Genomic DNA, 23721 nt, shown 5'->3' with positions numbered 1-23721 from the left:
CCTCTCATATCATAGGTCACATCTGCTTCTGCTCACACTTCTCACTCTGTGTGGAACTGTCCCCTCGCCTCTTCAGTCCACAGATTTCCAGATCCTCTCAGAAATATGTTTCATCTTGCTGAGCCCTTAGTACGTGGGCACACTCTTCCAGGCTCTTCATGCATTTAACTTGTTAACTTACTCCTTCAACACAACCGTGCAAGGTATATCCTATTTATTACCATCTTTTACAAATAAAAATTGTTAAATCACTTGCCCAAAGTCACATAAGTAATAAAAAATAGAGCTGGTCCCATAACTAATAAAAAATAAAGCCTGTGTCTTAACCAATTCAAAATACCGCCTTATAAGATTTGCATCAAAGGTGACCTCTTCTCAGAGGACTCCTACACTCCCTCAGGCCAGATTACCTGCTTCCTCCCTGATACTAATATATTTTTACCAAGGCAGAGCTTTTCAGGGTACATGATCTTTTTTCAGATATTTATATCTCTGTACCTTCTATAAAGAATCTAGTGCACAGCTGCCGGATAGAACTTCCTGCAATAATAGTGCGGTATCCGTGCAGGTACAGGGCTGTGGCCACTTAGCCCCACATGGCTACTGAGCCGCTGGAATGTAGCCAGTGTTACTCACTTCATTTTATATAAATTTAAAAAAATGTAAATTTGAATAGCCACGTGGGGCTAGTGGCTACGCTACTGAATAGTGAAGATCGAGTGCTCAGCAAAGCACAGAATAATAATTCCTCAAAAAAAGTTCACTGAATGAAATGAATCATCCGTGATAAACACATTGGGCGAGGAAAAAACACTTGTATAGCTCCATTTTTGTTTCTTTTTCACCATATACAGATTCACATTGGTTTACTTTAATAAACATGTCTATGGATAAACATTCAGCAAAATATTTTATAGCTCCACTCTCAAGATCTATCCCAACCCACACTGAATTTTTTTTTTTTTTTGGTGTAAAATTTTTAAAGGATGTTAACAACTCTGTTGTGTAAATATTTAATTCATAATTGTCTGTGCCTGCTCTGCAGTCCTGTTTTTCCTCTGTATTGTTCACTGATAAATCCCAAGTGACTAGCTCAGGGCCTAGTAGGGACTCAATAAATATTTGTCGCATGAATGAATGAATCGGGCCTACTGGGGCATCTTTGTGAAGTGTGAAAATCTAATTTACAAAGTGCTTTCAAATGTTCGGTAATTTTTATGAACATGATGTAATAATTAAGGAAATAGCATGTTACATTTCGTAGCGTCAAGCATTTATTCATTTTAGTTTTGGAAGATGTTTTTCATTGGCGTGCTGGAACAGAAACCCTATCGCTTCCAATTTCCAAACAAAAACTGTCTTTATCCTCTGAAACGTCCTCACAACCTCCTCCAAATGCTTGACTGAAAACACGCCTTCGGCTGGGCAGAAACAATATTCAAAATGTCAGTTTCTAAGGGAGGGTGGGGTGGGGCGGCCCTAAATTGGTTACCCTTCAAGCCAATTAGAACGGAGACTGGAAGCTCCGCCCAAGGTGTAAGCTCCCGGAACCGAGTCCTCGCGCAGCGCCGCCAGGGATGCTCGTCCGCCAACCCTGAGCAGCAGGACCGCAAGCTGGAGGACCCGCCAGGCCCAGGGCGCCCGCGCCGAGGCCCCGCCCCCGACGGGCCCCGCCCACGCGAGGGCCAGCGCCCGACGGGCCCGCTCCCGCCCCGCCCCCGGTGCTGCCATAGAAACCCACACAGCGACATGGCTGCCGCCGACAGGGGAGGAAGGCTTTTGACACTGCCGGCGGCAGCCGTACCCAGGTCACCGTCCGTTGCGCCACGTCCAGCAGCTCCCATCCGAGGGAAGCCTAAGAAGTGTCTGGTCTATCCGCATCCCCCAAAGAGCTCCCGCGTGTCTCCGTCGGTTCTGCGCTGGCTCCAGGGCCTGGATCTCAGCTTCTTCCCCAGGAACATCAGCAGGTGCTGGAGCAGGTCCGGCCCCGGGCGCCTGGCGGGGGCCTGGGCCCCAGCAGAGCTGCCCCGGGGTCCGCGCAGGGGCGGTCCCCTGCTGGGACAGCCCCCGCCCACTAACCCCCCCCCCCCCACACACACTCACTCTCTCTCTCTCTCTCCCTCCCCCCCCTGTTAGGGAGCTGACCTAAAACAACAGGATGGAGCATTTCATTCAATGATCAATCAGTCATTACATAGACTTAAGCGAATACAGAATGCTTCGGTGACTACAAAAAAATAAAATAGTCCAGGCTCTTTCTTCAGGGACATTGGACATAACTACTAGCGAGGATCAGTTTACCTTCTGTTAAAGATGGCATCTAGTTTGAGGGTTATCAAGGATGGGGAAAAAGTTGCTGTTTAACTGCAGCCTGGCTGACCCTAACTGGCAGTTAATATTGGTTCTGGGAATGCAAACTGAATTCCATAAAAACACAGAGAATGACTTTGCAGGCAAGGACTCTGGTTTACTAAGAAAGACACGCCTGAAATTTTCAGTATTTACGGGTACCACATGGGGATCTTGTTAAAATGCAGATTCCACACAAATTAATAGTTTGAAGTTCATAAAAAGAACACCATGGCCTTTGGCGTGTGTCTAGCCTTACGTAACCAAACGCTGTCTCATACCGGCTCCTCCTTGGAGTGATGGTCCAACAAAACTCTCTTTTATAAGTTAGTTGCTGTCAGTATAGAATATTAAACTGGTGTTAATTAACCATAAACACAAACTGTATGAGTAACTGCATTTTATTTCATTTCCTTATTGCTGTGGATCAGGGATTTTTCAAATGGCTTCCTGATAGCAGAAATATTCACTATACATTACCCCTGGAACCTTAATTTGTCATCCTTTAAAAATGGAACTTCTTTAAAAGTCAAGTTGGATAACTGGGCACAGTTGGAACAGGTAAATTAGCAATCACTGACACTTTGAATTGTTGAAAAGTTTATGTTTGAAGAGGTATATTCCTGAGGTCTTGGATTTCTGTGTAAACGCCTGTGTGGCTGTGTGCTAGGACACAGTGCAGCTGGATAGGCAGCTTGTTTCCTTGTATTGAAACGAAGGTTATTAAAGTTTATGTCACCAGTTACCTATGACACTGAGCACACTTATTTCAAATTGGAGTGGGATATAATGGTTGATTTTCTTGCTGAGTAATAATAGCTTTTAATAATTAACACACGTTAAACCTCAAAATATTAGTTGCGAATTAAAGGGGGATTAAAGTGAATTGATAGTAATTGCAGATTTTTATAGAACTTCTTATGGTGAAAGTATTCTCTTTCTACTATTAAAGTTCCTGGCAAGAAAGAAACTTAAATTACCTCAAGAACTAATCCATGGAACAATTCATTGTAAACCCGGAGTACCTGAAATCCTGATACAGGAAGTGTACACCTTGTTAACACATCGAGAGTAAGTTATTTGGAATTTTCTAGTAATTTACTATGAAAATTTTGATAATATAAATCTTATTACTAAAATGGGGCTTGTCAACTACATGTTATTTTTTTTTACTTTCAGAATTAAAAGTATCCAGGATGACCTTGTGAATTTCACAGACTACAGTTACCAGATGAAACTGCCCCTGGTCTCTAGGTCAACAGCTTCAAAGTCTATTAAAGATAACATTAGGTTATCAGAATTAATAGGCAATCCCAACAAGCTCAGCAATGAACTTAAAGTAGAGTTCCTCTTCCTTTTACAAATGTTGCAAAGAAAATTGGGCAGAAAACTGAATCCAAGTAAGTTTTCCTTGGAAATAGTCAACTGGATCCTTCCAAGCTTAACGAGGCTCTTCTTGAGCACAGATGAAAGAAAAGCCTGACACTGTGCCCTGATTCACAGACTGGTGTAATTTCATCTACTGGGACTTTTACTGTCATTAATTCAGCCATACTTATTATCATACATACATTCATATCTATCATATTATTTTATGTTTTTAATTTGTTCTCTGTTTCTTGTTTTTGTTTTACCTATTTTTTTTATCTTCTTTTGGACTGGACTTTTCGCCCCACTAATTTGGAAAATTATAAATTTCTACTCTCTTTAGTGCTACCCTAGAAATTTTAACATGCATATTCATCTTAGTCTAAAAGTAATATCTTTATTCTCCTCTTCAAGCTGTAAGGACCTTAGAACACTCCCTGCCAGCCCGCTGCCCCACTTAAGTTCTTTGGTTGTTCAGCATTTTCATTTTGTCAAGTTATTTTTTTTTTAACACCACAAAATCAGGCATCATTATTTTTTATACCTAATATTTGCTTACATTTATTCTATCTCACTCTTACTTCTACTCATTGGTTCTTGTTAGAATTTCTGGAACGAAACAACCATTCCATTTACTCTTCAGTTTAAAAGTCCATCTTAGTCCAAAGCTAACCTGTATCTCTGCTGTCTTCTCTGGAACACATTTTCTCTTTAGCCATGGATACCTCAACCCTTCAGGTTCTTGAATAGAATTCTGTTATTACCAGCATTGATTTTTGAGACTGCTGATTTTAAGCAGCCAAAGTAATTAATTGTGATAATTACAGTTCTGGGGATGTTACTGACCAGGGTGCTATTTAGCATAAACAGGGCACGGCTGATGAGCAGAAATGACCTTAGACACGTCCTCGGGCCTCAGTGAGGGTGAGCTGCAGGGGAGCAAGTGATCTTTAGAAGCACAGTGAAACTGATGCCCAAGTGCTGCAGTAGATAGAATTCGTTAATAAGAAATACGGGAAACATGGAAAATAATGTTGTCACATTTTTATAGTATAAAAATGTTTGCAAAATGAAGCAGATACTGTATGGTTTTATTCGTATGAAATATAAAAACCTGTAAAGCTAACCTGTGATGATAGAAGTCCAGCCAGTTTTCGTTTTAGGGTGCTGTGTGGGAGAGACAGGAGGGGATTTGGGGTGCTAGCACTATAGTATTTCTGACTCTGGGCAGTGGCATCCCAGGTATGTATTTACTCCAAAAATTCATCAAACTGCAAACATATGATTTGTTCATTTTTCTGTACATATATTATATTGAATAAAAGCTTATCAGGACTTTCAGTGTTTAAGACTCCGTGCTTCCAATGCAGGGGGCATGGGTTTGATCCCTGGTTGTGGAACTAAGATCCCACATGCCGCATGGCCAAAAAGGTTTTTTAGAAAATAAAAAATAAATTGTCTGAATTAAAAAAAAAAAAGCATATCAAAAGACTGATAGGAACATAGGGATGCTGTCTTTAAAGTAACTTTTTTAAAGCAACTACTTTGTGCATCAGAGGTGTGAACCACGGTGGAGAGGTTATTAACCTACGGAGTCACACTACTCTCAGGAATAGGATACAACAGATGTCTAAATGACTTGCTCAATTTAAAATTGTGGTGTCGTATGTTGACCATGGCCATAGTGAGTTTTTAAGAAAGCATTTTTGTGTTTATATTCCGTAGAATGGTTTGAGGTCAAACCAACAGTGGGAGAATCTACTCTCGATCGTTGCGCTGCCCAAGCCTCTGGGCGCAAATGCCATTCAGTCATTTCCAAGGAAAGAGTCACTCCTGTGTGTAGTAAGTTTTTTTAAAGTTTTTCCACTTGTTAAAATGGATGTCTTTGTTTTAGTTTGTTCATTTAAATTTTTCAAGAATGTTAAACTGTTGGTCTAGGCATCCCGTCTAGAGCACTGCTGGAGGGTGACGTGTGGTGCTTTTTGAACGGTGTCAGGACCACGTTGTCAGCTAAGAGTCAGTCACAACAGCGGGAAGTCCCAGGCCCAGGTTTCCCCATCTGCTACTACAGGAGCCGTTTCAATGCCAATTTCGGCTTAAAAAAGAGAGTCTGAAACAGGGGAAGCTTGTTGGCAAAGCTCAAAACTCACTTCTCTAGCAGCTGGATGATGAATGAGTCCTAAGGCAGATAGAGACAACCTGCCCACCTAGACTTCCACATCACCTGTTTCACAAGAAGCCACAAGTTTAAATCCTGTTAATTCAGAGAGCACTTATACCATAGCAACCTGTAGCGAACATGGGCCAACGTTAGTCTCTGCTTGATTTTTTGGTATAGCCTGCAAGCTAAGAATGGTTTTTACATTTTTAAATGGTTGACAATGTATACGAAAAGAAAAATATTTCCTGACACATGGGAATTAAATGAAATTCAGATTTCCATGTTGATGAACAAAGTTATATTGGGACACACCGTGCTTGTTCCTTCTGTGCCTCGTCTGTGGCTGCTTCTGAGCTACAAGAGCAGGCCTGGTACTTGCCGCAGAGACTGGCCTACGATGCAGGGTGCCAGATTCAGCAAATCAAAATACAGGGTAATACAACCAATCATTTTTAAGACACGTCGAGGACATACTATTACTAAAAATTATTCCTTGTTTATCTGAAATTCAAATTTACCTGAGTGTCTTTTTATCTGAGAACCCTACCCGAAGCCTAAAATATTTACTGTCAGGCCTTTGATGGAAACTATCTGTGGTCCTACAGAGCATGTTTCCTAAAGTGTAAAGAGGGATTTTCTTGGGGGCAGGGGAAGGTCTTTGTTTACATCAGGTCTGGGAAAGCAATGTCAACAGATTCCTTTTTTAAAAAATATATATGACTTCTCAGAACCTTGAATATGCTAATATGTATTGTAAATATTAAAGAGGAGAGGTACAGAATGAAGTGTTTTCCAAACTCTATTTGATCACACATCACTGTTATTTAGTTTTGTCGTGCTAATGGCTTGCTAGAACAACTGTCCCTCAGCACACTTTTCAACATTGAGACACGAGGCCAGAGCATCAAAACACCCCTCTAACTCACCACACACCTGAAGCGTGGCCCTCAGCACGGCAGAATCTAACAGAAGGGAATGACAATATTTCTATGAAAAAAAGTGTCCATGCTTTCACTTTTAGATTCTGGGAACCCATCCTCTCCTTCAGTCTGCCTCAGTGTCCTTCCATCAGGGAAGTTTGCAGTAAAAGTTCCAGCAGGGTGGGAGCTGGGACCTGGTGGGCTGGGGCGGGCACCCTGTGATGGGTGGGGAGGCACCCTGAGGAGGCTGCAGTGGACTCTCCTGGTTCACCTGCCTGCCTCTTCCCCCGTAGGGTGAATAGGACCTGCCTGGGGATGGGAAGGGCAGGACCACTTGCTTTGGGACCTGCGAGGAAAAGGCACTGTGATGAGTCACAGTGAGGTTTCCTGCCTGTGTAATAAACAGGCACCATGGTAAGAACACAAACAAAACTAAAAAGATGCCAGGTGCCTACGAGTTGCTTAAGATATTCCGCATTTCCGTTATCTTTTCGGAAGCATATTCAAGGCTCACACATGAGTTTTTAGAAAAACTGTATGGTATCATTATTTCAGGTCAGGAGTCCTAGTAGAATGGAGTCTTGCCTCTACATTTTTAACACTCTATGTATGAACTGCTGTAAATAACTCGTCCTCGTTTTCTTCTCTCCATGCTCTCTTTGACGATTCCCCGTTCCCTTTCACTCCCGCAGATTTTTCCTTGGCTGATGGGCTGATGGGAGTCTTCACGGGACAGGGCAGAGCAGGATGGGAAGGAACACGATTTTATCTTTTTACGCCTCTCAAGCCTGTTCTAGATTCTTGGAATCTCTCAACCTCAGGCACAACGGGAATTAACAAATGGTGTGGATCGGACTTTGGTGATGATATGGATGAGAGCTGCTGTGCTAAGCTTTAAATCACTTTCCCCCAGATGTGTTAGATGGATTCCATTTCAGTTGTTCCTGATAAGAGCAGATGGGTTTGTTGCGGTCAGCTAACATAACTTGAAAGTTAAGAGAAAGAGGAGAGACACTAGACTGTAGGAATTTAACCTTATTTTACCAGCTAAGATTGCACATAATGGTACTGAAATCATAGGCTGTTCATCTGAAAAGCTTCTAATTGTCAAATTGGGTGGTGAAAAGTAATTGTAAGAAAGGTTGTTACCTTTTTTTTTCAACACTTAAGTTCCTCTCTTTGTTTACCTAAATCTAGCCTCTAGCAAAACAATGGGCCAAGGGAATGTCGGTTTCTTAGTTGTCACTGGCCCCTCATAGTAGCACTAAGTCACCTAAAGAGTCTGAGTGGCCACCTCAGTGCAGAATTCTAGAAACCGAATTATGAATTCTGTATATTTGCCAAATCTAAGCACTATTAAAATCACAGCTCTGTTGCCTCACCTGCTTTCTGACGCAACATCTAAAAATAGTTGAGTCATATTCAGTATCAGATGCACCAAAATAAGCCCTGGGTATTTTTAGGCTCTGTGGATGACTTTTGGAGCCAGTGGCCTTGAGGTTTTGTATTTCCTACTACCGCGGCGCGTGCTTTCAATGCTCTGTTTACCAGGCGTTTAGAGTAACCTGCGCTTAGCCTGTTGCCAACCGTTCTGTGTGTGTCGGCATGTTAGAAACACAGATGGTTGTGTACATATTTAATAATCACAAATGGACTTTAATTTTGCTTATTTACATATTCTACCAAATACAGGCAATGGTGGCAGTCCACTTAAAGAAATTCACGTGAAGCAAGCTGGAAAACATTCTTCTGACTGTACGAAACCTGTCAGAAACGTGGAAGAGGAACCCGGAACAGTGCCTGTCTGATGGCTTTGAAGAAGTGATGCCACCACCTCTCGTCACTCTAACGGGATACAATCACCTAGTCTTGCATGTATTTCAATAATAAGTAAATTAAAGTGGTGTCTTTTCCACAGTTGGGCTGAAGAACGTACTTTTCAATTCAACAACCATTTATGCAACACCTGCGGCTGGTACTGTTGAAAATACAAACTCATTTTAATCAGTGTGGAATGAGCAAAAACACTTTTAAAGGTACAGTTAACATAACTCACCATGAAGAGTAAGAATTCTCTCTTATAAATTTTGCAGGAATGGTGAATCTACTTTGTAACATGTTTTCCTCACTAGGAAGGAAAAGAGCTGCGCCGCTAGTTTGCCTGATACTATTTATTTCCACGTGATGCTCATCAACAGAAATTTCTTCTGAATGGTTATTACTATTGTACATGGGCCCATAGAACACCTTGCCCACCTCCATAAACAGCGTTACTTAAGCCATTAAAAAAAACAGGCATCTTTCCTGTTGATACTGAGTTGTGGGGAAGGAAAATCATGCTTCACTTGGAATTTCAGTCTGGTATTTAGCAAACCATTTAGTTTGATTAAAAAACCCCTCCTGCTGGCTGCCATGCCCTATATTTTTATTGAAGGGGAAAAAAACAGCCTGATAGCCTCAAAGACTGATTATATTTCATTTATTCTTGGTAATTTTAAATTCATATTTGGAAAATTTTCTTCAAGTGGAATTATTCATGTTTTTATGCTACCTCACTGTCATTTGACTTCCAAGATGAGTATTGCTAATGCTGAATCCCATGATATGCTTCTCAATTTCCAACAAAATTCTATTCGTTTTTCTGCATTTTTGAGGGCTTAGAGAGTTTTATTAGAATCGCTGCCTCCAGAGACTTCCTTGTTTAATCTTACCTTTCTGAAGCAATAATAGTTAGTAAAAGAAATTAACGAAAGCCCTGATGAAATTGAGGCCTTCTTGGGAATGGGTTTAGAAAATTATGAGAATAATTTTTAAACCATAAAATAAAGTTCATTAGGAAAGCGTTTTAGAAACAAGTCTTCTGAAGCTCAGCTGGAGAAACTTCCAGAGAAAAGGATGAGATTTGGGTAAACAGTCAAATAGTAAGTTTCTTTATTATCTTGACTCTGTGTTCAATCTCCTGAAAGAGGGCGTCACTCATGGCAATGAAATTTACTTTTACAAATTTTAAAAATTGCTTTGTTTTTCATACTAAGACAGATACAGATCGACAAAGTCAAATGACATAATTTTATGAAGAATTAATAGTCATAATTAATATTAAGGTATAGAACATTGCTGAAGTCAAGGAATAATAGAATTGCATTTGAATCAATCAAATTTGGGTTTTACATAAATATTGGGTTGTACCTCTACTGTCTTCATGTGATAAGGAGCTGTACGTTTTTTTCATACTTTATACATTAAAATATTATTTCCTGCATTCATTAAAATACAAAAGAATATAGCAATTGTTGATATATGTATAATTTAATATCTTTGAAGTATTTAAAGCACAAAGTTAGGGTCTTTTATCTATTTTAAAACAAAACAGAGAATGATAGTAGAATTTAGTAGGATAAATCTGCCATTTTTAGTGAGGAAACTACAGTACATATATGTCAATTAAGAATAGCCCTCACCAAAAAAAAGAATTTGAATTACACATATCAGTAAGGGTTAAAAAGTACTTCTCAGATACAATTTACACTACCCATTGCATCTCTGAGTTGTATACATTCTCTTCTATAATATCAGTATTTTCTTTATAAAATGGAATTTAAGGCTAAATTTTTTTTTTGTGGAGTTAGAAGTAGGTCAATGTGATAGACAGGTACATAATATTTGTTTTTATCACTGAAATATAAATAATTGTTTTCTGTTTTAAGAAGCTTATTTAAGAAAAATTTTAAAATATTTTAAATGTAACAAGTTTAAAGATAATAAAAACCACCATTGTTCTAGTTATATGAGCTCAATCCCTAGTTAGACAAAATATCTGTATTATAAGTCTTGTAAAACACCTTGGGTATCAAAGTACTAGTCTTTCTAGGGTGCATTCATTTCATAAATTTCAAAGTCAGAATTCTAGTACAATTGCAATACTTGTCACAGCTCAGGCGTGATATCGATATTTTATAAATATTGATAGATGTACTATTTTTATATATATTTTTAAAACCTGACTTTAAATAATATATCCCAAATTTCAACTAATATCCTATTTACTTACAGAAATTCATTTGAAAACTAATTTTCATCAAATAAATTATGTTAATTATAACTATATTAGAGTAAGTATAAATTGATTAGATATTATGTAAATATTAAATACATTAATCAAAATTAATATTCGTAAATACCGAATATCTTTTTAAATGGTCCATTATCATCAAATGCAAATTCTCACGTAGATTTCACTGCACTTTGTGTTTTTCACCCCCAATTTTTTTTCATGTTTATATAACCTATTCCTTTATAATTTGACATTTGAGTTTCAGCTACAAACTTGGGAATGTTTTCTTTTAAAAAAAAAAAAACTCAAAGTACTTTATGTACCCACTTATTGATCTATATTAAGCTTATAACTGAAAACTTTGATTAAATATGAGCTAAAACTAGTGGTTTACTATACATTTTATAGAGGACAGTATCAGTGTTTAACTTGGAGATCAGTTGTACATACCTTACATTTCGATACTTTGAGATATTCAGTCACTCAAATATGACTGCATGTCAAGCACTATTCTAGGTGCTGCACAATTGTATATGTTTCAGTGTTTCAACAATAGAGTATTTGGTACCTTTTGTGCTTTGTGAAAAGTGCATATGCTCTTTTAGATTTGGCAGTCCTTTATAATTTAAATATTACCTTCCTCCCAAACAAGGCTATTATATTTTATAAAGGAGATGCCTATTTTTCCTTGAAATTATATAAATATTTTATTTGTTGAAGTTAATGCATAAAATCAACTTTGAGTCCCCACCTCCCACCTCCTCCTCCATACCTTTGGCTCTTGGACAACAAAGGTTAAGGTAATACTAACCCGCAAAAGTCTTTAAAAAAACAAGTGTAGGAAAGACCTTCTATCAAAATGGGTTGAGTCGTATTCCAGTCCCCAAAGGTGAGAATGGGTTCACCTTCGCCCACATCAGAGCATCGTTCAGGGAGATGGTGGATTTCCCATCCTCGAGGAAAAACACAGGGCCCTGCACAGTGAGAGTTGAGGTAAGAGTAGACACGGTTATGAATTTGCAATAGCTTTTTAAACTTCCAGAAATAGAATCACTCTAGTAAAAAATCACTGGTGATATTTAGGCAACGCTGATAGGAAATTTTAAATTATGAGAAAAATTAGATTCTTTGAATTGCCACCAAATAAACGTTAAACATTATGCCCTGATGTCTTTCGAAATAGAATTTAGTTTTATAATTTGAATTCTTTAATTACGGTAGCACTGTAAATGACAATAGGTATTGTTAATCTATTAATCACTACAAAGTTAACATTTATAAAGGCATATATGCCTAATAATAGACTTTAGTAAACTTCACTCTTTTAATCATACAACCTACATCGATACAGCTGGGTAAGTTATTTAAGCCAGAAACTCAACCTACTCTCCAGAAGATGAAAAACACATTGCTATATATGTGTATATATAATTTAAAGTCATGTCATCTCTGTGACTTACCAGCACATCTATAATTTAGTTACATCAGCTATTTTGTATGTCAAGGTTAGTTCTGAAGAACTAAATCGCCCAAAACCCTTTCAATCTGTATCTCCTGACTCTTAGAAGGAAAAAGCATTAATTTAAGAATACAAGATGGTATAAAAACATTTTCTTAATTATGTTCTAAATGTATCAGGTTTTTGATCATGATTTCAAACAATAACAGCTTGTCATTAGCAACTTATTTCTAGACATTAGAAAATCCATTACACGAAGTAGACAGCTTCCTATTCATAGGTACTTGAAATTTCAGTTTTAACCAGAACACATTGATTTTCTGCAGGAACAGAAATATTCTGGGAGGGTAGCACTGCCTCTAAATCAGTCCTGTGCACCTTGGTGTATGTAAGACAATTAGTAATCCTTTCCTAACGGGGGTGTGGGTGCAGAGAGGTTAGGCACCCTGTGCAGGAGGTCGTCTGTCCGTCTCAGATGGAGAAAAAGCCCTGAAGAGGAGAAAGAACAGGAAGGTGTGGAGAACTAGAAGTGGTACATGGAGGGCGGTGGGTGGCAATGAAAATACACTCCAAAAACTGCATGGTTTTTGCTCTTTTTTTTTTTTTAAGAACGTTTATTGAGATACAGTTAACATACAATAAACTGCATATATTTAGAGTGTACAACTTGGTGTGTTTTTTCTTATTAGTAATGTATAAATGGCAATCCCAATCTCCCAATTCATTCTCCCCCAACCCTCCCCACTTTCCCCACTTGGTGTCCGTACGTTTGTTCTCTACATCTGTGTCTCTGTTTCTGCCTTGCAAACCGGTTGATCTGTACCATGTTTCTATATTCCGCATATATGTGTTAATATACATTTGTTTTTCTCTGACTCCCTTCCCTCTGTGTGACAGTTTTGGTTTTTTTAATGATCAGTTCTTGAATTTACTGCTTTGGTTCTTCATTTCTGAACCTAAATGGAGAACAAGCACATACACAGCTCTGTGCCCTGTCTGTGGTTTGGGATATTTTGGTGTGCTCTGAAGACTTGGTTTGTTTTCAGTGTCAAGTCAAGCTATAGTCAGAGTTTATATTAGTAGCAAGATATTTGATTTGAGTGGTTATGCCCCCAAATCCCTCTCTCCATTGACCAGGCACCTCAGTGTTAGAAATGCAATTAGCTACCTTACATTAGAAATACAAGAACCCACTTAGTAAAATGTAAATGTGCCCCGAGGTGGTTCTTTCAGTCCCACCTGGTCTCCATTAGCATCTCACGGGGACTCAGCTTTGTTTACTTCTTGGGGACACCTACAGCTAGATGTGGAAGGCTTCTCTATTTTCTGGAGATAATGGCACCCCCGGGTCACACTGGGAGGCTCCAGCATCGTTCACCATCGTTACTTTGGGCATGAGGGACCATTCCTTGGGAATTAGCCATCCCTCAAGATTGATCCCCGTAATTTTTAATCGCTGAAAAGTTCAGTAAGTCAATGTAAGGATATGCATAATATATCAATGATATATTATACACTTATCAGTTTTTAATTGCTTTCTTTGTGTTTATGAAATAAAATGGAGACTATAAAGTTAATCTACTGAGATATAGTAATTTGTAACTGTTGACTGTTGCTTTATCTTCCTTATTTAATTTCCCTAAGGATATGATCTATACGTATTTTTAAACATTACTAGGTATATCTAGTAATACTAGGTATATCTATTATACGAACTGCTTTTATGATAACAGTACAATGACTATGTCCCTGAATTTATTTTAAGGAGAAACCATTTATACCAAATACGGAAGCATTAAGGGCAGTATTTTCTCACTGGGCCTCAGGCCTCTTTATAGGTACCTACTTTTATTCTGATTATGCTTATTTTAAGATCACATTTCAAAAAATAATGAAACAAAAATGATGGACATGCATAGTTTATGCCTGACATCAGGCTGTACCTGGATTTTTAATCCTGTAAGACAAGAGATGTGAACATCGGAATGACTGGGGAGATTGGATCCAGTCACATAATCTGGTCCGACAATGCCTCTGAGTGGTTCTTCTTTTAGTCTCTTCAGTAGAGTTGCATAAACCAGTCTTTGTGAATCAGAAGGAGGTGTATATGGAGATTCTTCTGGTGATCTATATTTTCAACAGATATTACATTTTTATTTCTGTAGAATCACAGGATTGTTAAGGTTTAGATTAAAAACAGTCCCTGATGATTATTTAGTCCTCCTTTATCAAAGATGGCAAATCAACTTTACACTTAATTTATAGTAAAATGAAGGACTTAAAAAAGGCAGGAAAGAAGAGCATTGTAAATTATTGCTGAGTATATGCTAAACAACCCGAGTCATTATCCTGCCAAGATAAACAATGAGACAACTAAATTTTCAACGAGTTTGTCTATAATATTAAGTGATACCTTCTGGATACCAATTTTTATATCAGATTCCACTCACCGATTGATAGACTGTGTACAAGCTCTCCAAGCATCCAATTCCTCAGAAAGCTGCTCAATTTTTAAAGGCACTGACACCTTCCGACGTTTTAATAGCTGACTGAACAGATGAAAAAGAAATTAACATCTGCCATCTGAGACGAAGATAGCAAAAAAGGCAAATATACTTTAAATAACTGCAATTTCAGATTTAACAACTGTTGTTCACAAATCTATGTGTATATGTAACTATATACGCATGCGTGCACGCGTGTGCGTGCGTGTGTGTGTGTGTGTGTGTGTGTGTGTGTGTGTGTGTGTAAGTCCCTGGCTAGTCAAAGATATTCAGTAAATATTGGTTAGATGACAGGCCAAGTGATGCTGAGTAACAGCCGGCTACTCTGTGGTCCAGTGCGGCTCCGTATTAAAGATGACTATTAGGAGTAAGAAAGCAAGTGGACCAGTAAGAAGAGTGTCAATTGGCAAAAAGCAGTGGAAATGCTGACTTCAGTTCTTTCATGACAGGGATGTGTGTGGGGCAAAAAACAGTGAGACAGTGACAGCAGTGATGCCTCACGTCCGTGTGTAGAAAACTGGGAAACAGATATGATATTATCGTTAATTATGAGGCTATAGATAAGGAATTACTAGTCCTAGTTTCTCTATGTTACAAACTCAGTATGGTTTTCAAGGAAGTAGTTGGTTGAAATTTAACAGTATGAGTTGTTTAGGAGATAAAAAGAACATAAGACTCTACAGAGGAAGTAGGTGTGAAAGCGAGCGCTTCTGTCCTTTACATTTTATGGCTACTCTTGCTGGTGGTCATTATTCTGCTGGGACATGATCAGAACTGATGAGAAAAAAATGTATAAACACCCTCCCCCCACACACATACCCCTAACATTTCAGTAATATTATCTCAAATCAGTTCGTAGCTTGTTTTCTTTCAACCTCGAATTATTGAACTTAAAATTCTTTCATGGATAACGTAGCCTGACTCCAAAATAAATTCTTTAAAAAATATATCTTCCCTGTCTACACTTCTGCACTTGATAGTACTTTGTCTGCCCAGCAGGTTTTGATGACCTGCTGTAGGGAAAGCATTGTTACAGAGTGAGGAGAAAAACCAAGATAAACAGGTGGACAGAACACTGAAAATATCAGAGAAAAGCTGATGTGTACAGGGAATCACACGTGTTTCCATCTGGCCGGAGTAGAGAACATGTCAAAGCACACGGCGGGGAGGGGGTGACAAGGAAGGAATCTGATTTCCGTGGAATTTCACAGGAAGACTAAGGATCTAGACTGTCATCTGTTCCCTAGCAGGGAGGCTCCTGCATCCGGGGGAGGGGGGCGGGGGGGTGCTGCCAGGAGGAGGCAGGGGGGCAGGGCGACTAGAAGGCGGGCTACCGCAGGGGACAGTCAGTCAAGACAGGAACAGTGGGCCCCGGAGGATGAGAAACGTGCGGGCGTGGGGCTTCCCTGCGTCCCTGGGTGCGGACAGCGCGGAAGAACGCCGGGTCCTGAGCCTGCTCCCTGAATTGCGGGCCGCAGAAGCGGAGCGCGTCGTCCTCCCTGCGGTGCTGCGAACCCCGGAGGCGCAGGTCTGAGAAGGGAGAGCCTTTCATTTTGAGCACGTTGAGCTCAGGGCGCCCAGGCGCTGGGGGCAGCCGTGCCTGCACACGGAAGGCTGAGGTGTCTCCACAAAGGTGACAGGGGGGCTTCCGAGGGGCAGAGTAAGTGGGTGGGTGGGGGGGGCGAGCAGGAGAGCGGGGGGAGGGGAGAGAACAGCCTGGGGATGGGACGTGCGAGGTCTGGGGAAATCAGCAAAAGCAGCAGGACAGAGACGCCGCCCTCCCTCCCAGAGGGAAGAAGAGCCGTTCTGGAAAATTCAGGAGCTCAAGTTTCTCCTTCGGAACTAACCTGTTTCTGACTTAGTCCCATTCTCTCAAGTCTCTCCTGCCTTACGAATAACATGCCTTCCTGCATTCGTGATATTATTTCAAGTGACCACTTTCTCTCTTTCATCAGTACCAAAGTCAGATAGAGCTGAACATACTTTATTAAACAATATTAGTTCCATGTGATACAGCCTATTGTTCTTATATGTCAATACTGTTAAAAGCTGCTTTCGAACTGTGCTTTTGCTGCCTGCATAGATTTTTTCCTGGAGCGCCCTGAGAGCAGCAGTTCCTGGGACGCCCTGGTCGGCCCCGGGGGGCAGGCCCGCGGCTGCACAAGCCCTGCACCTGCACAGCCCGGAGAAAAAGTTCGGGGGAGAGAGCCTAGTTGCTCCCAGAACCCTCTGCCCACGTGAAGGGAACTCAGAAAAGCTGCCTAACCACGGACTCTCAGCACTTTTAAGAGTTACCTACTCTGCCATGTAGCAAACTCCTAGACTCAGAAAGGGTTTTTTAGGGAAGGCACCGGATTTTATTTCTGAATATGGCGAGTTTAAGGCACAAGGGCTGACGTTCAGCAAGGTGTTCGAAAATGCAGGCCTCTGGCAGGCAGGTTATACCTGAATATAAAATAGGGAGTTTCCGGCCACTCACAAACCCTCTTTACTTTGCGTTTTTCTACTGTTGAGATGGGAAAGCTAAAATACACAGTTTCTCATCTTCTGTTAAAAGTGGGGTTCCAGCGTCCTTGCCAGTGGGCTGTAGGCACACAGCCCGAAGGAAGACTTTCCTCCCTGAATCAAACGGTCCTGCCCTCTGTGATCTCCATCCTGTCACCCTTACCTCTCCTTCCCGCTTCGAATGCACACCTACTACACAGAGGGCCGCAGGCAACCTGGTAACCCTGGGTCACTCAGGCAGGAGGAAGGAAGCCCAGAATGTCAGAGCTGAAAGAAGGGGAGAATCCAGACCCTTGATGGAATCTGCCCGGTAAGGGCTTCCCTGAGGGTCTTGACATAAGACCGGGAAACCCTAGTGTTTAAGCTAGAATTAGGATTTCCATTATTTACACGCTAGTTCACTGTAATTCATATCATTTGTTGCTGCTTTATCATGGAGCACATGGATGCAATCAGTGGACACACGCAAAACGTATTTGTTGCTTCTCTGATGCACTTAGACACGAACCATCTTAGTGAAACGCACTAATTTCACAATAGAAGAGAAACTGCTTTTACCTCGTGTATTCATACAGTGCCGGGACGATGCTTTGGTACTGTCTTCTGATAGCCAGTAATGCACCAACGTAGCCGCATAATATCAGCAATTCATTTCGAGCTCTAAGAGAGAATATATTTATTTTTTTTAATTCCATACCTTGAGGTACAGAACACTGCTCTCATATACAGTTACTGTACTTGTGTCTCTGTATTTTGATGGGTGACATTTATAGCAAAATTGCTTAGAAAATGTTCTACACTTGAAGATGTTTTCTTCGGCAGTTAACTCCTATTCAGACTTGTATGTAACAACATGAAATGTAATTTAAATAAAATGTCTTTAAATGATATTTAACTCTTGCCACCTTGTTTTTCCCTCTTCCTGTCTGTTCCTTCATGTAAGTTCTTCCCAAGTAACTCATTTGGTGGATTGAGGGATTCTGGGCATATTGTGAAGCCTGTAGGGCAGGACAGAGGACATCCCCTGTGCCTCCCCCCCACCCCCGGGAAAGCTTGCCCAAGTTTCACAGGCTTTGCCCCATCTTTTCCACTCGGCATTGCAACAAAAATAGCCCAAAGCCTCTATTATAAATATATGTGGTCTCGGGATTTTAGTTACATGGATAACCATGTCCTTAAATGATACTTGAATTCCAGGATGGTGTCTATTTTTTTCCCTTCTAGCACTTTCACTTCTTTCCCCAACTTAGTATGCTTTGCACACATACAGATTTAAGAGCTATGACCGCTAGAGAGACCGCCGAGGACGTGAGGTCCAAATCCATCCCAAAACTTTGAATTACCCCTATTTGAACCAGGTGTGTATGTGTGTGTCTGTGTGTACCTACACATAAACACACTAGGTATTAGGAAATGGGACCAATAAGATTTATCATTTGTTTCAAATTGACCTCTGTATTTTTACCTAAGGATAAAACAAATTTAAAATGTCATTTTTCTACAAGTGCACTTATCTGTCCAAGATGTTCTTATTTCTTGATCTGAACACCAAAAGCAGCACAGCCATTTTGAAACATTACATAAGTTCAGTTACGTATTTTGGAGAAAAAGTACTCACTCAGTACATGTATGCAAGACTAATTTTTCAGTACGAATATAACTCAATAGGTCAAGAACGGGGTAAATGGTATCCAAAGTCCAATGTGAACTACTGATGTGTTCTGGCAAAATAAAACCAAATAAAAAATCCTCTAAATAATAGGATGAACACTTGTTTGTCCAATTTTTAACTTATGTAATTGTTTTCTGGTCAATGATATCTACCTGTTTATTTTCTAGATCACAAACAGGTCCCAATATCAAACACTCAGCAATTTCTTTCCTTTCTAAATTCAGGATGGCTTGATTTTAAGCCTTTTTATCAACATGAATGAAAATACCAAATAAAAGAGTACATTTAAATTATACTATCAACTGAACACGTACCTTTGATGAAGTCAATACCAACAGGAAGGGCTTTTTCAGGTTCTTGACTTAACAAGTAATACTTTATAGTGTCAAATATATTGCCATCAGCATGGGCTTTCTCAGCTAACTGCATACATTCTTCTACTGTGGGCAGCTTGCACTAGAATATAATTGGTTTGATGACAATGTTACTAACATTTATAGGGATAAAAACAGTAGTATCAAATGCTAAATATTTCCAATATGCCTAGTATTTTTTCTTATTCAAGTTGCTGAGAACAGATGTAAATGAAATAATCTGTACTAAGAGCATACATTTATGGGAATATCTTTAAGATCTAATAACCATAAATAGCATATTACCTAATGAGTCAGTAGTTTTAATCACACAAACACCTAATAAAAGAGGTGGAAGTAAATTGTCCTGATGGTGATACTGGAATTAGTACCTGCAAATGTAATTTAGCACGAAATGCTGAAATTATTTTTTTAAAAAGTATACTGACCAGTGTCAAAAACTACATTAAATGTAGGAAACATAGAAGGTGCATGCTTACGTGTCCTATACACGGTAATTTCCTTTCACGTGGCCTTGAGACAGAGCAACTTTATTTTGAGCAGGAAGACAAAAAAAGGACAAGCTCTCAACGTTTTTAGCTCTGACATTCTGAAATGCCACAGAGCGGAGGTTTGAGCCTATGAGATTTCATTGCTGTAGGATGAAAAGCAACACTCCCCATCTTTTCAAATAATTTTCTTTCTGTTAAAACTGAGAGTCCACTCCCTCCTCCTGTCAGTTCTTCTGCTTCCATAACATAGACGGGAATTACCTTTTATATAAAATTCTGACATGCTCATGATATTTGCAGTTTAGGTGTTAAAGTTTGTTGGTTTGTTTCTAGGCAACACATACATAGTTTACTGCTGTCTCACTGGTCTTTGGCAACCACCGAGACGGAGCCTCCGCTGCAAAGAATACTTTGTGTTGTGACCGCAGCCGATGTGGTTCATCCACAATGAGGTCATCCGTCTCTCCTCCTTTGAGATGCGTCACTCTGGTCCCTTCTCACTATTTTTCACATCCCTTTAAGTTACTAAGATGGTTTATTCCATTTGTTTATTAATGCATTTATTCAACAGTTTCATATTTCCTGTTGTTTACAAATTAAGTAAACTGAATATTTTAGATCCCTCAATCTCTCTCAAAAAAATTACAACAAACTAAATTAAAAGAGCTCTCATGTATGTGACACTTCATCGTGTTTCCCCATCTTTATTCACTAAATGCCAGTTATTTACTGAGCATCTACTATGTGCCAGGAACTGTGCCCAGTTACAAAGAAAACATTCTTCACTTTGATATATGAGGGTAGAGGGAATTAAAAAATGGTTCCCACTGAAATTTCATTCTGACATAGAATATGATAAGAAGGGTAGGTTGATCATTCCTGTAATTCTTATCCTATCTTAAAATTCTAAAAGCTATATAACTTAATATTTAATTATAATTTTTAGGGGAGCTCCCTGGTGGCCTAATGGTTAGGATTCCGGGCTTTCACTACCATGGCCTGGGTTCAATCTCTAGTTGGGGAACTGAGATCCCGCAAGCCGAGCCAAAAAAAAAAATGTGTGTGTGTGTGTATGATTTTTAGTCTTACTTGTGAAATTCTCCAGTTATTAACACCTTTCTAAAGAGTTATTAATGAAGTCTGACCAGAGAGTCCACCTACACCCTTTCAGGATGTGTGATGGAAGGAGCGGGTGAAGACCATGCTTGTCCCCTCATTAACAGTTGCGTAAATGTACACAAGGACTTAGCCTCTTTTAGCCTCAGTACTAACACCTGCACCTCTGGCCGCAGAGGATGTCAGTGTATACTGCAACACTACACAGCAAGTGTAAAGCGTAACTGAAAGAAATCCACTCCTGCTTCCTTCCACGTGCACTGTAATTTCAACTTAAAACTAACTTTTGTCGTGTTTATAAAGCACAGCGCAGCTCCTTTAAAAAGTGATTCACAGAACAAAGTGTATAAAGAAGTTAAAATCACCCATAATCTCACAGCCCATTGGTGACTTGGAACATTTATCCTTTCACAAGTATTTTCCCTGATATCATAAACACACTCGCTCACATACACACACTTTTGGTCTATCTGTATTAACAAAATACTCAGTATCTCTTGTTGAATGAATAGGGCCACTTAGCCACTGCAGGGAAACCAAGGTTCGTTTGAGAAAACTTTGTTATTTTGAGAGTTAAAGACGAGAAAATGTTTTATTTATATTAGTTTTTTCTTAAAAGAACTGTATTGTGCTATAAATAAAATAAATATGAAAATAAATTAAATAAATAAAATGAAAATCATGGTGTGTACATAGTTTTATTTACCTGTTTTATAGCCAATTACCAACGTCAATAAAAATAGAACATCATCTTTTTAATGGATTAATAGCACTGAAATATAGAAATGTACTGTAATTTATACATTCTCCCTATTGTTGGACACTTTGATGGCTTTTGTATGTAACCTTGGTATATAAATTCCTATATTCTGTAATGAAACATTTTTAAAAAGCACTTTAGAATAAGCATCCAAATTTCATTATACTTCACTAATTCTTTTAAAGATCCTGAACTGCCTATTTTTAAAGCTAGCTTACATGTACTTTCACATGCAAAGTGGAAAGGGCTTGGGATGGGAAGTTACTCATGCTGAAGTGCTCACCCCACCATTACCTAGTTACGGCAAGTTCCTTACCTTCTCTGAGTTCACTTTCTTTATAAATTAGGAACAGTCTTCCCTGCTTTTCAGGGTCTTGTGAGACCAGTAAGTAACAGATAGATGTGAAAATTTAGAACAGTTCCAAGCCTTTAGTAGAAACTCAATAAATGTTCTTCCTTATTGTTAAAATTTTTGTTGCTTTATAAGAAGATGCTGATGGGACCGTATATTTGTTTCTCTGCGTGCATCTCTGACCGAACCTAAAACTAATTGAATCACAGCGCTGCATTCTTAACTAGAATACTTGATACTGTCAGCATACCTTCTCATGAAGATCATTTCTCTCTTCAGTGCACCCGGGGTAGAAAGCGCAGAGTTTTACTAACTGCAGTCCACTATCAGGAGTCCTTAGGAGAAGGTCGGCTGCCAGATTCCTATTCACATAACAAAAGGAGAAACTTCAGTGAGAAAAAACACTCTAAAAAAACATTTTAGAACTATCTCAAAGGAAGAAGACTCTTATTACACCTCCCTTGCTTTTCTATTTACATAAACAGTACTAATTTCCTACTTCGCTATGAAACTCCTCTAAACGTAGATGACCGAAACCAAAGGTCATGAAGGAAAAATGTATTATGAAATGCCTAGTTTTTAAAAATCTAAACTGAGCCTTTATATATTTACAATTAATTTTGTTATCATAGAATCATTCTCTAACCAAATGAAGCAGTATTAGACATGTTCTTTGGAGCGAATTATAAGGGAAACTCTGAAAGCTAATTCTCATCAACTTTTGCTTCCCTTGCCAATAATGGAGAATTGTATTTTCCGGATCATTAAAGCTAATGGATATTTACATATTTTAAGTTTAGATATTTGGGTATTCTGCACATTTCTTAAACTTTAGGTGGCAATCAAAGACAGAAATGCAAATTTTCCGATTCGCTTCCTAAAGATTTAATCAATGGAATAAATCGTTTTAAAATCAGACTTTTAAAAAACATGTGGACTTTAACAGCTTCGCATTAAAATATTTTGTATAAAATCATTTTAAACAATCATGAGGTGAAGAGGTTTTGGTTTCAAGCCTTATAAGTGAGAAATCACTAATTTTTAATGGTTTAAGATATCATTATTCAATTTTCAAGAAACTGATAGACAGTCAGCATGACTTTAGAACAGACAGTAAGGGTGTGCTGTGGACTCAGAGTAAACCCTTCTCCACATTCTTTGCACAGCCTTCAGTAAAATCTAAACTGGTCATTCATGTGAATAAAGTATTTTAGAAAATATTAGATGTTTAATCAAGAATACAGTGAGTATAGAACAGGACTAGGGATAATTTGTGTGTGTTACATTTTCTATCATAATTGGGCAAGTAAATACTTGAATGTTTCTACAGGTTTCAAATTAGAGTCATTCCTCTGTTCTTTTTTCATTAAACATTTTAATAAAACTAGATAATACCTGTATCCAATAGATGGAAAGCTAAAAAGAAAATAAATTTGTATACCATGAATATGCGAAGAAAACCAAGGAAAAGCAAACTTCTACCAGTAACTGTAAAAAACATGACGTGTTCTTGGTTTATAAAATTCCATTCTCTTAAGGAAAGCAGCTATCTTAATTTTTTTTTTTTTTAATTTGTGGAGCTCTGCTAATAACCATGAGGATTATAGATTTCACCTGGAAATAAGCCGGATCCACG

The 23721-nt window shown here is 39.0% G+C and overlaps 2 protein-coding genes across 4 annotated transcripts in view; one reads left to right on the top strand and one right to left on the bottom strand.

Moving 5' to 3' along the window:
• The first annotated feature begins 1749 nt into the window (after window positions 1-1749).
• On the top strand, window positions 1750-8669 carry SPATA4 (spermatogenesis associated 4). Of its 2 annotated transcripts, XM_057697494.1 has the most exons (7): window positions 1750-1967; window positions 2781-2910; window positions 3302-3420; window positions 3529-3749; window positions 5443-5559; window positions 7491-7641; window positions 8491-8649. In XM_057697494.1, the coding sequence occupies exons 1-7, from the start codon at window positions 1750-1752 to the stop codon at window positions 8510-8512; spliced, it is 978 nt and encodes a 325-aa protein (XP_057553477.1). In that variant the 3' UTR covers window positions 8513-8649. The 2 variants fall into 2 exon arrangements, with proteins under 2 accessions (XP_057553477.1, XP_057553478.1); XM_057697495.1 differs by lacking the exon at window positions 7491-7641 and having other exon boundaries at window positions 8491-8669.
• A 2950-nt stretch (window positions 8670-11619) lies between these two features.
• The window catches only part of WDR17 (WD repeat domain 17), a 65548-nt gene continuing 53446 nt past the window's right edge, over window positions 11620-23721 (bottom strand). The window contains exons 23-30 of one of the 2 annotated variants that reach the window (XM_057697180.1): window positions 23481-23501; window positions 22336-22471; window positions 19307-19448; window positions 18939-19041; window positions 17879-17980; window positions 14762-14860; window positions 14255-14438; window positions 11620-11826 (exon numbers count right to left, since the gene is read on the bottom strand). In XM_057697180.1, the coding sequence (XP_057553163.1) occupies window positions 11707-11826; window positions 14255-14438; window positions 14762-14860; window positions 17879-17980; window positions 18939-19041; window positions 19307-19448; window positions 22336-22471; window positions 23481-23501 (907 nt within the window). In that variant the 3' untranslated portion in view covers window positions 11620-11706. The remainder of the gene's footprint in view (window positions 11827-14254; window positions 14439-14761; window positions 14861-17878; window positions 17981-18938; window positions 19042-19306; window positions 19449-22335; window positions 22472-23480; window positions 23502-23721) is intronic. The other variant, XM_057697181.1, reaches the window with a different exon arrangement.

This window comes from Hippopotamus amphibius, chromosome 10, assembly GCF_030028045.1.
Source record: "Hippopotamus amphibius kiboko isolate mHipAmp2 chromosome 10, mHipAmp2.hap2, whole genome shotgun sequence".
NCBI classification, from domain to species: Eukaryota; Metazoa; Chordata; class Mammalia; order Artiodactyla; family Hippopotamidae; genus Hippopotamus; species Hippopotamus amphibius.
This window is presented reverse-complemented; position numbering and strand designations above follow the sequence as displayed.